General features: G+C 33.3%; 1 protein-coding gene across 1 annotated transcript in view; it reads left to right on the forward strand.

The window, feature by feature from the left end:
* The window catches only part of NEMF (nuclear export mediator factor), a 35,643-nt gene that overhangs the window by 9,865 nt on the left and 8,501 nt on the right, over window positions 1-17,277 (forward strand). Inside the window, exons 8-25 of the mRNA XM_004681890.2 lie at window positions 1,384-1,457; window positions 2,213-2,283; window positions 2,364-2,439; window positions 2,817-2,879; window positions 4,245-4,322; window positions 4,408-4,616; window positions 4,855-5,040; window positions 5,328-5,391; window positions 7,185-7,273; window positions 7,465-7,568; window positions 7,942-8,004; window positions 11,781-11,893; window positions 13,261-13,318; window positions 14,011-14,069; window positions 14,159-14,279; window positions 15,287-15,563; window positions 16,448-16,490; window positions 16,615-16,664. Of these exons, the coding sequence (XP_004681947.1) occupies window positions 1,384-1,457; window positions 2,213-2,283; window positions 2,364-2,439; window positions 2,817-2,879; window positions 4,245-4,322; window positions 4,408-4,616; window positions 4,855-5,040; window positions 5,328-5,391; window positions 7,185-7,273; window positions 7,465-7,568; window positions 7,942-8,004; window positions 11,781-11,893; window positions 13,261-13,318; window positions 14,011-14,069; window positions 14,159-14,279; window positions 15,287-15,563; window positions 16,448-16,490; window positions 16,615-16,664 (1,798 nt within the window). The remainder of the gene's footprint in view (window positions 1-1,383; window positions 1,458-2,212; window positions 2,284-2,363; window positions 2,440-2,816; window positions 2,880-4,244; window positions 4,323-4,407; window positions 4,617-4,854; window positions 5,041-5,327; window positions 5,392-7,184; window positions 7,274-7,464; window positions 7,569-7,941; window positions 8,005-11,780; window positions 11,894-13,260; window positions 13,319-14,010; window positions 14,070-14,158; window positions 14,280-15,286; window positions 15,564-16,447; window positions 16,491-16,614; window positions 16,665-17,277) is intronic.

Consider the following 17,277-nt stretch of genomic DNA (forward strand, 5'->3'; position numbering starts at 1 on the left):
GTGCTTTAACCCGCTGCGCCACAAGGGAGGGCCCAAATGGTGTTCTTAATGGGCATGGTATTTCTGTTGTGTCACTTTACCTCCGGTAATGTACAGTTCAGCCTTTCGACCTCCCTATTATATTTGACTTTAGAATATTCTTTACTCCCTCTAAATTTAACTTGAAGCATTAGTATAAAATTTGGAAGAGCTATATTACTTACCTGATTCAAAACTTGGAGTGTGTCTAGAAATAGCATTGTTTATGCATTTTATTTAGTTTTTAAAGATTTATTTATGCACACATGAATTGGGGTACAGGCTAGAGGTTCAGGGGTGGGAAGAGAATTCACCTGAGAAAGAGCGGAGAGCAGAACAGGCACATGTACTGAAATATACGGCTGAGGGGAGCAGCAGGCAGATCAGGAGAGGTCTACCACTCCATGTGGGTCACCTGCCTGGCCAGAGATTGAATTCATGCAGCAGTTGCTGCAATAGCTCATAGAGCTGTGCTTTAACCCATTGCACCACCAGAGGGCCCTATTCATGCATTTTAAATTCTGTAAGTTCTGTAGTATGGCATATGATGAATTAGGCTTTTTTGACAACTTAAGGGAACCTATCTTAACAGCTTAATTAGGGTAATAAGCAATTAGAGGAAATACAAAGAAAATGAAAGTTTAGTGTTTGATAAATTTTTGGCAGAATCTCATGAAAAGTAAAAAAAATTCTTGGTGTTTATATTTTGGGGTTATATATAATTTCTTAAGGTTTAGAGATAATTTTTATGCTTAAAATTTTTGTTTAAAAATATAAAATTAATGTTATAGTACATACTTTGAATGGTACATACATGTACATACATAGTATGTACATGCTATAGTACATACTTATATATTAAGCCAGTGAAATTCTTACCAAAATGTCAATAGATTGCTAATAGGTGGTATTTCTATCTCCGTGTTTTGAAGAAAATGTGTCTGATATTTATGTGAAATAGAAGCATGCACATGTTCACGAAAACTAGAAAATAATAGTAATGATAGAGAATAACCATTTCATAGATTAAAATGCATTACAACACAGTAATTAAAAAGCTATAAATTTGGAAAATGAATAAGCAGATTGGAGAATCCAGAAACAGGTCCAAATGTGTACGTAATTTTAATTTATGAACAAAATACCTTTCAGTCATGAAGGGAAAGACAGATCCAATAAAAGGTATTAGGAAAACATATTTGATAAAACATATGCTTATATACATATACTAATTATCAGCATGAAATACTCTTTCTACTTGAGTACTGATACGGTTTTATAAACTCTTTTCCTATGTAGTTTTTTAATAATAATTAATTGCTACTTTATTGGCACTTCTTTTTTCCTTTTTTGTTTCCCTGATAGATATTGAAAAAATACTCATTTGTCTGCAGAAAGCAGAAGACTATATGAAAATAACATCTAACTTCAGTGGGAAGGTAGCACCATGTGTAGTTGTTGTATATTGATGTGCTTTTATTTACTTAGATTGCCAAATTTAAGTATTCATTAAAGGATTGTAATATGTAATTTTGTTGTAATTTGGAAAATGATAGTTGTAATATGCTTATTCTGGGGTAGTTGGGTATTTTTTTAATGGTTTTGGTATGTGATTTTTGTTCTGCACCTTACCTTTTATAAACTCATGAAAGAATGAAGACTTTGAAAGTATTTTCTCTTAGGCTGATTTTAAATAGAGATGTTTATTTAAATTTGCTAGCACTTTTCAAAAATTTGGTGTTTTATGTCCCTCACACCTTTTGAGTGTTTTCCTTCCCTATTCAAAGTATGACTTACAGAAAAATTTCTGATTAACTATAGTTAAATTCAGTGCAAATAGACTTCCCCAGTTTTTTAAATGAGCTAAAATTTTCTACCAACGAGTAAACCCAGGACTTTCTTTTCTGGAAATAAAATGTTTTGCTTTTTAAAACTGTAGAACATTTAAAAATGGAAAGCAAAATATATAGTTTCACACCTTCATCAAAGTTATTTCCTTTATTCTCTTTCTGCTTTTATCTTGTGCTTATGAATAAAGCAGTATTTCCTCATAATTATTATTTTTAGAAGTGGTAAAATCGATAAACAAATGCAGCTTATAATTTTACAAGTTAAATAAAGTTAATAACATTCATAGAAAGAAAATGTTCCTTAATTATGGACAGAAATAAGTTTTAATGTTGGATCTTTATAGGGTTATATCATTCAGAAAAGAGAAGTAAAACCAAGCCTGGAAGTAGGTAAACCAACTGAAGACATACTCACGTAAGCATTTGGACATGGGTCAGTTTGCTTTAGATGTTTATTAATGTCCTTGAGTATGATGTAATAAATGTATTTTACAGGTATGAGGAATTTCATCCTTTCTTATTTTCTCAACATTCACAATGTCCATATATAGAATTCGAATCATTCGATAAGGTAAGTTTCCAGTTCTAAGATATAAGTTTTTAAACTAACATGAACTTATTTTGGTTGACAAGTAAATATTTTTGCTATACAGTTGTTATGAATCTGGCAGTAAATACTAATTAGTAAGTCACAGACTCAAACTTTTGGAAACATTTATTACCATTTTGTTTCAGGATGAAGGACCAAAGATTTGCACTTAATTTGATTCTATGCTAGTTAGCTATATAATACATTTACTGAAAATTGGTTTAAGTTCTTTAAGTGTTATGAACAAAATGAACTTTAAAATTCTGTACATGTAAGTTGAACGTGAGGCCGTATTTTTTTTTTCCCAGCTAGTTATTGTCTGTTGTTTTGTCTTTTTTTTTCTTTGTTTTTTAAATAAGGCTGTGGATGAATTCTACTCCAAGATAGAAGGTCAGAAAATAGATTTAAAAGCTCTACAACAGGTATGGTATTATTGAAAACATTTTTATTAAATGATTTAGTGTGGCTCGTTGAGTGAATGATGCTTTTATATAGGAGTGGACAGCCTTTTGAAGTAATAGGGGATTGTCCTAATCTTTTGGTTTATTGATAAAGGTTCAGGGGAGGTCTCAAATACCCTTATTTGAAATGGAAAATGCAGTGGAAAGAGGAGGCCTGTTATTTATATCCTAATATGATTTGCTTTGTTACAACAACCCAGAGCGTCTCAAATTTGCTGTTCTGAGGTTTGTAAATGGACCAAAGGAAGGGTAACAGTTTTTATGTACAAATGAGTATATTTGTTGTAGTTAAATTTTTAAATGCACTTTTAAATTGGGCCTTTAATAAGCATTGTATACTATGCTTCCAAAATATGTCATGTTTGATATGTCATGCTTTCCTGGTACATGTGAACATGTTTTTGGTGCATTTGTTGAACAACAGTTACAGGAAATGGCCACACTTTTTATTTGAAGATTTGATTTTTCAAAACTATATAAAGTCTTAAAGTATGAGCATAAAAAAATCTGAAATTTTGTTTCTTCCTGTAACCCCTCCCAGTTTTAAAATATAATTTCACAGCAGGTGGATCCAATGAGTTAGTGTCATTGCCATATATGGTGGTATCACTTTAGCTCTTAAACAGATACTTAGCCACAACATTGAACCCCATGCATCAAAATACTCTTGAGTAACTTTAGTAGTCATTGTGTATTCTTTTAATAATCACCATTTCTATAATTATTTTTAATATGACTTCTAGTATTCAGACATTTAATTGGAGAGCCTCTTACCTACTATTAGAAAATTTGTTCCTTAATCATGACTTTGAAATGTAAATTTTATGTACCTATATATGACATCCCTATATTTAATCAGGTAACTACCATGAGCTTGTGTGCTGCTAATTTAAGGAAAAATTTACTCTGTAAAATATTGGAAATAATGCTGAGAAAATAAATAGCAGCAGTAAAATCAAAAGAGATTATTTTGGTAATATATGCCTTCTAAGGCCACATTTCTCCAAACTTTATACTTTTATATTGAGAAAAATGTATTGAATTCTGCCTGCTTGAAATATGCAAGTTCTTTTGGGGCATATCTGATATACAATATAACCAGTAATGAAAATACCTTCTGATATAGGGAAAGGAAGTAGGCAGGCAGGAAAGGTGATTTGGAGTGTGAAACAACTTCAAGGTGAGATAGACCTGGAAAGTGGGCTTAGGAGAACCTTAGCTAGCCACATAACAACACTCAGTAGGGCATAGTGAGACTTATTAAGAGAAGGAATAGGAGATAAGAGAAATCTTAAGTTTTAATAAAATCTGTTTTATCAACAAAAGGAGAAGCAAGCATTGAAGAAATTAGATAATGTCCGAAAGGATCACGAAAACAGATTAGAAGCTCTTCAACAGGCTCAGGTAATATGCTTAGCTTTTTCAAATGCTTTTCAAAAATGGTAACATTAACTGACATAACAGTAACATTTTTGATTTCTTTCTTAAGGAAATAGACAAACTTAAAGGAGAGCTCATAGAAATGAACCTGCAAATAGTTGACAGAGCCATTCAGGTAGTTCGAAGTGCTTTAGCTAACCAGATAGATTGGACAGAAATTGGGATAATTGTGAAAGAAGCCCAAGCTCAAGGAGACCCTGTTGCAAATGCAATCAAAGAATTAAAACTACAAACAAATCATGTCACAATGCTGCTAAGGTAAGTTTGATTCCTAGTTAAGCAGTTAATGTTTGTTTTTATTTTGTTATCTAAGTGTTAGTGTAGTCACAAAAAATACCATTTTATTTGGAAATTTATCCTCAAAGATACAGAAAAAAATTTTCATTTAAATTATGTAATGGTTACAATTCTGTAAATTTTAATTTCAAGGAGAAAAAAATTGAAAATAAAGTGAAGTCATTGACATTAGTGAAATACTATTGAATATTTTTAATAGAAATCCATACTTATTATCAGAGGAGGAAGATGATGATGATGATATCAGTGTTGAGAAAAATGAAACTGAAACACCAAAAGGAAAAAAGAAAAAGCAAAAGAATAAACAGCTGCAGAAGCCACAGAAAAATAGGCCATTACTTGTTGATGTCGATCTCAGCTTGTCAGCATATGCCAATGCCAAAAAGTAAGTCTTAAATTTAAGTATAAAAGTTAGATAAAATATCTCCAAGAAATCACTTTGGATATTTTAGAGTAGAAAAAATCAATTTTTTGCCTGAATGTACTTTGGGGTAAAGATAATTTTTTTTAGATTCACTTTGTGCAGTATATAGCTTTATTTTCATACTGAACTTGTAAAATAAAATTGCATTATGTGCTCAATTAATGTTCCATGTGATTAAACATTTTAAAATTAAAAATAGGAAACTTGAAAATAGTTTACTTGAAATTTAAGACAGATATGTTTTGTAGGTATTATGATCACAAGAGATATGCTGCTAAGAAAACACAAAAGACTGTTGAAGCTGCTGAGAAGGTACTTAATATTTCTTAGAATCAATGTTAATTGTTTTTTCCTATTTAGCTTAATGGCATTAAGCATTTTTTCTGTTTAGTGAGGTTTTCTAATTCAGAAATGTCTTTTGAACTTAATATTGTTTTGAATGTGTTATTTCCAGTATTTTCTTTTTGAAAATTTCATTGTCTTCCCCCATCTCAGTATATAGAACTTATATTTTTCTCTTTCCTCAGGTTAAAAATGTTGGACTCTTTCTGAATTCTTATCTCATAAACCATATCTAGTCCATCAGCAAATCTTTTTGACTCTTTAGAGTATTACCAGAATCTGGTCCCCATAATCTCTGTATTCATATGACTTTGACTCTCTTAGGTCTTGTACCTTTTAGGCATTTCCCACTGTGATCTTTTTAAACCAAATTTGAAGTTACTTATTTCTGTTCAAAAATCTTCCAGTTGTTTCCCATTACTCAAGATAATTTAAAACCCTTCCCTTGGCCTACACACCTCTACATAATCTGCTCCCTTTTGATCTCATTACCTGCTCTCTTGTTAAATATAATTTCCAGTTGTACTGCTATCTTGGCTGTTCCTGCAACACTGACCAGTGCTGTCTTTTCAGGGTCTGTGCACATGGTGCTCTCTACCAAGAATGCTTTTTCCTCAAAATTTCTATGGTCTACTAATGAGAATTTATCCAGCCTTCTTGACAAGTCTTATAGTATATGATGCTACCCTTAACCACTCTTTTTCTACTTTGTTTTCCTTCTTTAAAAAGTACCCCCTTTCATAAGAGTTTATTTTACCTTCCCCTTCAAATGTAGATTGCATGATAGTAGAATCTTCATTAATTACTGTGTCCCAGCAGCAATAATATTGCCTGGAATATAGTAACACTATTATCTGTTAATGAGTGGCCCTTATAACTTGACCCTCTGCCATTTCAACCTTGTTTCTTGATATTTTACTTTGAGATTACTACTTGCTAGTCCAGCTGGCCTTTATTTTTTTGTTTATAGAGCTCTTCTTCCTATTCTTTGCCATTAATCATTCAGGCTCTTACCTAAATGCATCAAAGAATCTCTTTTGGCTATAACCAACTATAAATTAGATTCACCTGTTATACTCTTACAGCATCCTTAGAAGCACTTACTATATGTTTATTTAATTATGTGTTTTATATCTGTTTCTTCTCCTAGATTCCAGTGGGGTGAGGGGTGGGGAGGTTTGTGTGAAAACTTTGTCTTGGTTACTACTGTATCGCCAGCATCTAGCCCAGAACCTGTTAGTTGGTAGGCACTCAATATCTGGTAAATGAATGTACTCTTTTTAATTTTTTTTTTTAAGATTTCTTTCTTTATGCATGTAAGAACTGGGTATAAGCCAGAGGTACAGGGGTTGGGGGTAGTTGAGAAGATTCATCAGAGAGATTGTGAGGAGAACAGGCAGATATACTGAAACACACTGCTGAGAGGAGCAGCGAGCAAGGCAGGAGAGGTCTGCTGTGCCATGTAGGTTAGCTCCCTGGACTTACAGGGATGGAACTCATGCTTGATAGTGCTATCTTTAACCCCTGCACCACCAGGGAGGCCCTAACATTAGTCAAGCAAATGTTTATAATCAGTAAACTTTTGAGCCAAATTATTTTAATATTTAAGTTGAACATATTTGTTCATTGCTTTCCTGTGGTTATGTCTATAGACAGTGCCATCTTGTGACACTGAAAGTGCACTTTCTTACTCTGTCATTTACTTGGTGTTATTTAAATAAATTCTCAACAGATTATTTTAAAAGTACTTATCTTATTAATAGGCATTCAAATCAGCAGAAAAGAAAACAAAACAAACCTTAAAAGAAGTCCAAACAGTTACCTCTATTCAAAAAGCAAGAAAAGTATATTGGTAAGTATTACATCTTTTTAAGAATCAGTTATTGTTTTTATCAGTATTATGTATGTATATTGTTTAGAAAATCAAGCGCTTCTGTAAAGTTTGTGTTAAAGACCAGTAGGTTCTTGCTTTGTAAGAACAGGGTGAAACCAGGCAGCTATAAGGGAAAAGAATTGTTAACTTTTTCCATTTCAATTTGATAGGTTTGAGAAGTTTCTGTGGTTCATTAGCTCAGAGAACTATCTAATTATAGGTGGACGAGATCAGCAACAAAATGAAATAATTGTGAAAAGATACTTGACACCAGGTAGGTAAGATAAAACTCTAATGAATTTTCTCTAAAATGATTGGATTAGTTATTTCAATATTAGGTGTAGATTTTTATCTTTGTTAGTTTGTCTGATAGGGTTTATTAATAGGAAGAGTTTGATGCTTGATGGTTGTTGACATGTGCTGTCACATCTCATTCTCATTTTAACTTAATATTCCTGTTTGTAATTCTGAACTAATCTGTTATTTGACTTAAGATTTTCTACTGTACTAGCAAATAGCTTTTCATCCTCGAAAGTCACAGTAGCCCAAGTGTTTTAAAACTCAGTTTTTCAATGCTGAAATTTGTAACCCTTTTTCATATTTAAAAAAAAAAAGGATTTAGGTATCATTTCTTATTTGTTTTTAAGGGGACATATATGTACATGCTGATCTGCATGGAGCTACTAGCTGTGTAATTAAGAATCCAACAGGTAATACATGTTTTTCTACTCAGAAACTTAATTCCTTTCTTTAAAATATTTTCAGTTTACTATAAAACAAAAGTAGTTGCAAGTGCTAAAGAACACTTTAAGATGATTAAAGGGTCAATCCATCAGTAAGATATAACAATTATAAACATATATTCACCCAGTAAGAGACTTAGAATGAACCATGAAACAGAAATAGATAATTCAGTAGTAGTTCAGGACTTCAACTCCTAGCTTTCAATCATGGATAGAATAACTATAAGTTCAGCTAGGAAATGGAAGACTTGACCAACACTAAAATCAGGTGTATCTAACACATAAGTCTAGTACATTATTTTTTTTAAGATTTTGTTTGTTTATGGATACAGAACTGGGGTACAGGCCAGAAGTGCAGGGGCGGAGAGAGGACTCACCAGAAACAGAGTGAGGAGCAGAAAAGGCAGATTGACAAAATACACTGCTAAGAGGAGCAGTGGGCAGGTCAGGAGTGGTCTGCTGCACCATGTGGGTCACCTCCAGGATGGGGATCATACTTGCACTGAAGTAGCCACAGCTTAGCTTAGCTTCACAGTGCAGCACTCCAACCTGCTGAGCCACCAGGGAGGGCCAGGTCTGCTACATTCTGAATAAAAATAGTAATTACTTATTCTTCTCAAGTGCTGTCTCCAGCACATTCTTTTTTTTTAAGATTTATTTATTTATGCATACAGAACTGGTGTACAGGCCAGAGGTACAGGAGCAGTGCAAGGATTCACCAGAGACAGAGTAGGAGTAGAACAGGCCAACTGACGAAGTACACTGCTGAGGGGAGCAGCAGGCGAGCAAGAGAGGTCTACTGTGCAGTGTGGGTCACCTCCGGGGACAGGGATCAAACTCATGCTGAAGTGGCTTTAGCTTCTTAGTGTTGTGCTTTAACTTGTTGCACCACCAGGGAGGGCACATTCTATCTAATATCAGTGAATTACTAATTCTTTTTAGGCACACTTGGAACATCCTCCAGTTTAGACCACATGGTAATGTAAAACTCTAGCCTCCATAAATTTTAAGCTATTGAAATCCTACAAAGTAAGTTTTCTGACCATAATGGAATGAAATTAGAAATCAGTTACAGAAGAAAACTTGAAAAATTCATATCAAATGTCTAGAAATTAGACATTGCACTCATAAATAACCCATGGGTCAAAGCAGAATTTGCAGGGGGTGTTAAAAAAATTTTTGATATGAATGAAATGAAAACAAAATTAAAAGGACCCACATTAAGTAAAAGCTTATGAATTAACAGAGTACTTAGAACAAAAACTAGTTGTGATGTTTATTATAAAGGGGGGAAATCGTAGCAAAACTACATACATTAAGATCTAGAAAAAGAAAAGCAATAACCCATAGCAAGGAAAGGAAGGAAATTATTATAAAGATTAGAACAGAATAAGTAGATAGCACAGTGAACTATGGTGGAAGAATAGGTATTTTGGTGGTGGGTGTGATATGGAACATCTCCTGGAGGGGATATCTTTTTTTTTTTTTAATAGTTTATTTTTACATCATTTTGTACATTTTTCCATCTGAGTTGTAATCCCCATAGGCTTCCCATCACCAAATCACCATGTGCCATCACCACAGTCCAGTGCATTTCCCTCTCCCCACTGTATTTGATTCCATTCCCCACTCCACCCAGAGGGGGATATCTTATACCTCTTAAACATAATGTTGTAAACTAGTGTTATTTTAATTTTAAAAAAGGTTAAAACAAAACTGAATGAAAGAATATAGAAAAAAGAAGAATCAGCAGGACAAAAACTGTTTCTTGATATGTCAGCAACATTGAAAGTTTTGGTTAGACCTGTCAAAACAGTAAAAGAGAAGATTCAAATTCCTAAGGTCAGATATGAAAAGAAGGGGCAGTACCCCCAACTTTACAGCTATCAAAGGTTTATACAGTTGACACTGTACAGTTATATGTTAACAAATTAGTTAACTTAGTTGAAATGGACAATGCCTAGAAAGACATAAACCTACCAAAACTGACTCAAGGTAAAATAAAAAACAAACCTTTAACAAGTAAAAAGATTGAATTAGATGTGAAAAAATCTGTTCACAAAGTTTCAGCCTCTAGATGATTTCATTTGTGCATTCTGCCTAACTTTTAGAAGAGTGAACTTCAGTCTTAAACTTTTCCCAAAAATAGAAAAGGAAATGTTTCTGTAAGGCCAGCTCATGCTATAAGACCAAAATTACCTTAATAAAAAAACTAAAGACATCATGAGAAAAGTATAGACCAGCTATATAGACCATCTCATTTGTGAATAGAGATAATAAAATGTGGGTGGACTGAATCCAACTGCATAGTATAAGGGTATACCATAACAAACTGGGATTTATATCAGGAATGTAAGATTGGTTTGACATAAGAAAATTGACTAACGTATTGTAATATAATAAAAGACAAAACCAAAAATCTTTGGTTTGTTAATGCAAAAATCCAATATCCATTTATGATTTAAAAAAAAAAAAAAACAGTTCTGGGCCCTCCCTGGTGGTGCAATGGGTTAAAGTGCAGCACTGCAAGCTAGCTGCAGCTTCTTCTTGCAAGTTTTATCTCTAGCCCCCAAAGTGATCCACGTGGTGCAGCAGACCTCTCCTATCTCGCCTGCTGCTCCCCTCAGCAGTGTATTTCATCTATGTGCCTGTTCTGCTCCCCACTTTGTCTCTGGAATACCCTCTCACCACCCCTGCACCTCTGGCCTCTAACCCATTTCTGTATGTATAAATAAATAAATCTTTAAAAAAAACCTACTAAAGTAGAAGAGCATTTCCTTCACTTGGTAAAGAACACCTATGAGAGGGGCCTCCCTTGTGGCACAGGGGTTAAGGGCAGTGCTATTAAGGTATAGCCAGCCACTGCAGCACAAGCTTGATTGCCTGCCCTCCAGGGAGCTGACCCACATGGCACTGCAGTATGTCTGCCTGTTCTACTCCCAAGTCTCTCGTGAATCCTCTCACCCTTCACACTTGGCCTATACCCCAGCTCTTTATGTATAAATAAATCTTTTTTTAAAAAAAATCTGTGAGAAATCCATAGTCTACAATCCAATAGTGAAAGACTAAAAATTCTTCCTTTAAGATTAGGAATCAGATAAGCATATTTATTCTTGACACTTCCATTTAACATTGTGTGAAAGTTCTGAGTTAGGGGACTGTGCAGCAAAAAGAAATGAAAAGTATCCAGATTGCCAAGGAACAAGTAAAATTATCTGTTTGCATATGACATAATCTTAATATTTAAAACCCTAAGAAATTCACCAAAACTTATTAATGAGTTCAGCAGTTTCTAGCTTATAATATTGATATACAGAAGTCACACATATTTCTATACACTTGCAATGAATAATATTAAAAGGCAATAAATGAAACAAATCTACTTAGAATAGTATTAAAAGAATAACGTAGGAATAAATGTACTAAAATGAAATATAAGACATATATATAACTATAAAATATTATTGAAAGATATTAAAGATCTAAATAAGTGGAATGACCTCTTCCAATGTTTATGGCTTGACTATCTTATATTGTGCTGAGGATACTTCTTCTCTGATTTGTTTTTATTACTGAGACCATGTAAAATCCAGTTTTAATAAAAATAGTAACTTTTTATAATATTGAAATAAAAGTGTATTTGTGCTTAAGATTTAAGAGCTTATTCTGCATGTAATTTTCCTATCTTGCTCTGTAGAAAGTCTCTACTTAAGTACTGAAGTGGTATAGGATTGTTATTACAGGAGAACCAATTCCTCCTCGGACCTTAACTGAAGCTGGCACAATGGCACTTTGCTACAGTGCTGCTTGGGATGCCCGAGTTATCACCAGTGCTTGGTGGGTGTACCATCATCAGGTAATCTGGGCTTTCTTTCTCAATTTACTAAGAGCTACTTTGTGACAATTTTGAGGGTACAGAAGTACCCTCAAAACAAGACAGACAAAATACTGCTTTAGTGGAGCTGACATTTTGATGGTGAGAAAAATGTAAATGTAACATCAGTTAACAAGTTATATATATATATATATAAGGCTTGGTGGGGTTTGTTGTTTGTTTTCAAAAGCAGACTAAGGGAATAAAGGGTTTCAGTGGATGTTATTATGCATAAAGTTTGAAAGTGTGAAGAAAGTCTTGGGAAGATAAGATTTGAGCAGATATCTAAATTTAGAGTGAGCCATAGGGTTATGTAGGATAGATTACCAGTTTGACTGCCATGCTGTCCTAAAAGCTCTTTCTTCTGTTCATCTTTGTTCAGATTTTCTGAATTCTCTTTGGTCCTTCCAAAAAATAGGTATATTCAATAGTTTTCACTTACTTGGTTTTTGGTAATCATCCTTCTTTATGGTTATTTTGTTTTATTTAGTGATACATCATTCCATATTTAATATTGCCTTTGATATCACATTTTCAAGAATTACAATTGATGATATACTTTTACAAGATCCTAAATATATAGCAAATTTTAAAGAGTTCAGCCATTATCCTCTCTTAGATTTGGTTTCATTTTATATCTATTTATATTTATTTTCAGCTTGTATGGTCTGATACTGTATTAGGAAATTATTGTCATTCCTGGGATTGTATTTGCTGTCTCAGTACTATTAATAGGAGTTACTTTAATGCTTTTATAAATGGGTTTTTAAATCATGGCATTTAGTGTGCTTTTAGTCCCTTGCTGTTAAATTAACAATAACTAAAAATATAGCGACCCTGAGATATGAGGATTTCATAGATGTATAATTTTTTTTAATTGTGGAATTAGCTTGCTCACTACTTCCTATTTTGCAAAATTAGAATACATATTTTTAGTCTGACATCTTTACTTCCTAAAATAAAAGTTTATTTGAGTATCAAGAAATGCATACTCCAGAAAGAATTTTATTTAATTAATAGTTTTAGTAAGTTTAACTTTGTGATAACTATCTAGATGATCCTGATTTTTCTCCTTACCTCTTACATTGGAGGAAATACATTTATCAGTTCTGTCTCTATCTGGTTCATTGTATTTGGAAATTACTGACATAGTGCATCCTTTGTTATTTATTACTGCCAAAGTAGTATATTTGTCATCAAAAACACACCTTGTCAGTGTTAAGAATTTTTGCTAAATTATAAACTTTTCAGCACATAACTTCTGCTTATTTAAACATAATTTTACTTTCTCAAGTGGAAAAAAAACCTATTTTTTAAGACAAGATTATAATTTTAACTGTATCCCTCAGGTGTCTAAAACAGCACCAACTGGAGAATATTTGACAACAGGAAGCTTCATGATTAGAGGTAATCATTTGATGGTAGATGATGGAGACCATCTATTAAATATTCTCAGAAGCTAAGTTGATTTCGCATATGAAGTCTGTTAGGAAATAGGATATGTTTGCCTTTGTGTAGCGATTTTAGTAATTGTTAATGTCATCTTCATATATAATTTTCTTTATTTTTTGCATAGAAGAACTGGGTTGTAAATCAGAGATGTGGGAGGTGAGAAGATTCACCAGGGACAGAGTAGGGAGCAGAACAGGTAGAATGACTAAAATATACTCCTACAAGTAGCAGACTAGACAAGAGGGGTTAGCTGTGCCATATGTGGGTTAGCTCCCTGGGCAGAGATCAAGCTCAGGCCAAAGAAGTGATAATGGTGAGGCTTAACCCCTAGGCTACCAGGGAGGCCCCCATATATAATTTTCTTCATGAGAATATATTTTTTCAGTGTGTAAGGAAAAGAAATACATGACCTTTTTTCTAAAAATAGATTATTCAGGGTTTAACGTATACAAAAAAAGAAAGCAAGTGTTCATATTTTTTCTTTCTTAATTTTTATTATACATAATGTCAAATTCTATAAATGGAAAATGGTCTTTCAGAGCCAGAAAAAAAACCAAAACAGTTGTAACCAATAGTGTCAGGTATCTTGGAAGTATGAAATGGAGAAACTGGATTTTTAGTACATTTGTGTGCATTATCTTTTGTAGGGAAAAAGAACTTTCTTCCTCCGTCATATCTAATGATGGGGTTTAGCTTCCTCTTCAAGGTACTGGTTCAGCTTCTTTGTTACTTTTTTTTTTCTGATTTTTATTAGTTTAACAAGGTTCCATTGATGAAAAAAGTCTCTTTCTATAGGTAGATGAGTCTTGTGTTTGGAGACATCGGGGGGAACGAAAAGTCAGAGTGCAGGATGAAGACATGGAGACACTGGAGAGTTGCACAAGCGAACTCATATCAGAAGAAACAGAACAATTAGGTACTTTTATAAAAGTAGCTTTTAATACTTTGTTATTTAGTTTTGCTTCTAGAGTCTTTCTTAAGCCATCATGTCTCCTTTAGGAAAATTGTAACTAAAAAAGAACAGTTGATATCAATTTTAATGAATTTTGGTTTTAGAATTGTCGAGTTCTTATTCAATAGTGAATTGTAAAATATTTAACTAGATTTATAATAACAAATATTTCTGATTATATGCTTATATAGTAAAACTTCAATATTTAAGAAGTAATGAATAAATGTGTTCAGCAGAGATAGGTATTTATGAGTGAGCATTTATCTTTATTTAATACTGTATTAAGTAAAGAGCAAATGTGACGGTAGAATAAATTTCCTGACCTACCTAAATGAACTATGGAAACTGGCCCTTTAAACTATTTTGACTCTTTCTCCTAGGGTCATTCCTTTTTAGGAATAATATTGCATTGTTTCATTTACAACTATCATAATACAAGATTTTGTGTCTTTGAATTTTTACTGTTTTTCTATCACCATATAAAGTGATACATTTATATTTTTTCATTGAATGTCCAGTGTCAGATGGGTTGAGGCATCTCATGTAGACTGTAGAGGAAGCAACTAGACCATATTGTAACAAGATAGTGCTCCTTTTGCAACAGTATAAACACTTTGTGCCAGTTATGTAATAGGTAACAGAACAGGTATGTTCTTACATGCAACTTAGAATAAAGTGTCAGCATTTATTGAACTTCTTATATTGTCACCTCTTTTTAAAATATTTTACAAAGGCAAGGTTTAGTTTTCATTGCAGAAGTGGTTTCAGTGACTAAAAAACATTTATTGGAGGTCATTTATTTCAAGGAATAATGATGACACAAGGAATCTTTTTGTCACCCTTTGGGAATGATTAGGCATTTTTCTAGTGACCTTTTAGGGAAACAGAGTCAGTAAATATTTTTGTGAAATTTTCAGAGAAATTATCAGGCTTTGCTGTGGTAGGTGACTTTCTTTACATTGATTCTACAGATGGAGGAGACAGTAGCAGTGAAGATGATAAAGAGGAATTACCTGAAACTCCTGTAGAAATGGACCTTATGACTCAGGTTGACCAGGAGGATATTACCATTCAAAGTGGTGGTAGTAAACTAAATGGAGAGTTAATTCAAGAAGAAAGCTCTGATGATGGAGAATCTGATGAGGTAATAAAAGATCAGGAGACTATTGGTGAAACAAAGGATGAAGAGGAAGAGATATTAAATTACCCTGATACTACCATTGACTTGTCATACCTTCAATCCCAAAGGTAATTTTATTTATTTATTTTAAAATTTATATTTTATCTATTTATGCATATAAGAACTGGGGTATAGGCTAGAGGTGTGGGGGTGGGGAAGAGGAGGATTCACCAGAGACAGAGTGGGGGGCAAAAAAGGGAGATCTGCACTGCCTAGAGGAACAGCCAGTAAGACAGGAAAGGTCTACTTCACCATGTGGGTCAGCTCCCTGGCAGGATATCAGACTTGTGATGCACTGACTTCCCATAGTTTGATAGTGCTGAGACTCACCCTTGTGTCACCAGGGAGGCCCTCAAAAGGTAGTTTTAGAAACCACAAATTAAAATTTTGTTTTATAAGGTGGGAATGAAGAAGAATGAGTCTATACAAAAATAATACCAAGATTGATTTTAGTGCTTTTGCCTTTTGTCCTACTGTCTTACTGCCTTTTCACCATTTAATTCGAGGATGGATCTGGATAAAGAAAGTCCCAAGACCCAGGATGGAAAAGTACACTAAATTTAAGTGGCCAAATGAGGGTAAAATAGAAATATGCAAATGGTTAGAAATGCTAACAATATAAGAACAACAATTCCATCCAAAAAATTGTTTTAATCTTTGAAGTCTTACTGATCACCAAGTACACAGTGCCATAGTTAAGAAAGCATGGTCACTGGAGTTTAGACTGGCTTAGAAGTCACACAAACTGGAAGTGAGTCTTAGGGTGTGTCCTTGGCAAGTTACTCTGTATTTTAGGTTAAGGTTTTCTCTTGGTGCAGGTGTGAGATGAGCAATTCATTTGTTTTTTCTAATTTTACCAGACTTGAAAATCTGTAGGATTGCCAACAATTATGATACAGCAATGTGTTGGGACTTTGTAAATCAGTGGTCATCTCACATTTTGTTTTCATAGGTCCCTCCAGAAACTGACTTCAAAAGAAGAATCTTCAAATATGGTAAGTTTCTTTAAATTTCTCTAAAGAATATCATGCCCTTTTTAATTTTATTTTTTTTTGAAAAATTAATAGTAGTGATGCTATTATTAGTATTTGCTTATTTTTTTTGTTTTAATTTTAATAGAGTGACAGTAAATTACAGAGCCGGAGACATTTATCAGCCAAGGAAAGAAGGTAAACATATTTGTGTTACCTAACTGAAAAGCATGCTTTTTTTTTTTTTATTAATGACTCACTCATGACAACACACTTGGCTGTTCTGAAATTTCCATTATAGAAAAATAAGTAAAAACTTAGACCTCCCACATTAAATTACCAAGATTTAGCATGTCTTTGTTAGTTTTTAATATTCAGCATTGATAGCTTTATCTGTTTTAAGGCCCAATTCTGTCACTATCATCAGTAATATAGGTTAGGTGACAAAAATACTTACAGTTGATTGCAGTATACTAACTGGACAGACTGGTTTATGGTAATATTGGTAAGTATCACTCAAAGATTTCTGTAACAGAGATGACATGGTTGGTCATCTTATTTGCTCCAGTTGCAAATAGAAAGTTAGAAGCAAAGGAAGGGTATGAATGAGATTACTAAGGTGAAAAGACTAAACTAGTAAAGCACTCTAGAAAGAGGCCCTGTATTAGAATGGACTATATAGTCCCTTTGGTTGAGAATGTAAGCATTAAAATAATTACAGAGAACTCAGTAAATTGCACTCTGTTAGATACTAAGTACACAGAGAAGTAAACTATAAAGTTTATTCCTTTTTTTTTTTTTTTAAAGATTT

This window comes from Condylura cristata, unplaced genomic scaffold (assembly GCF_000260355.1).
Source record: "Condylura cristata isolate star-nosed mole 26May11 unplaced genomic scaffold, ConCri1.0 scaffold00013, whole genome shotgun sequence".
Classification (NCBI taxonomy): domain Eukaryota; kingdom Metazoa; phylum Chordata; class Mammalia; order Eulipotyphla; family Talpidae; genus Condylura; species Condylura cristata.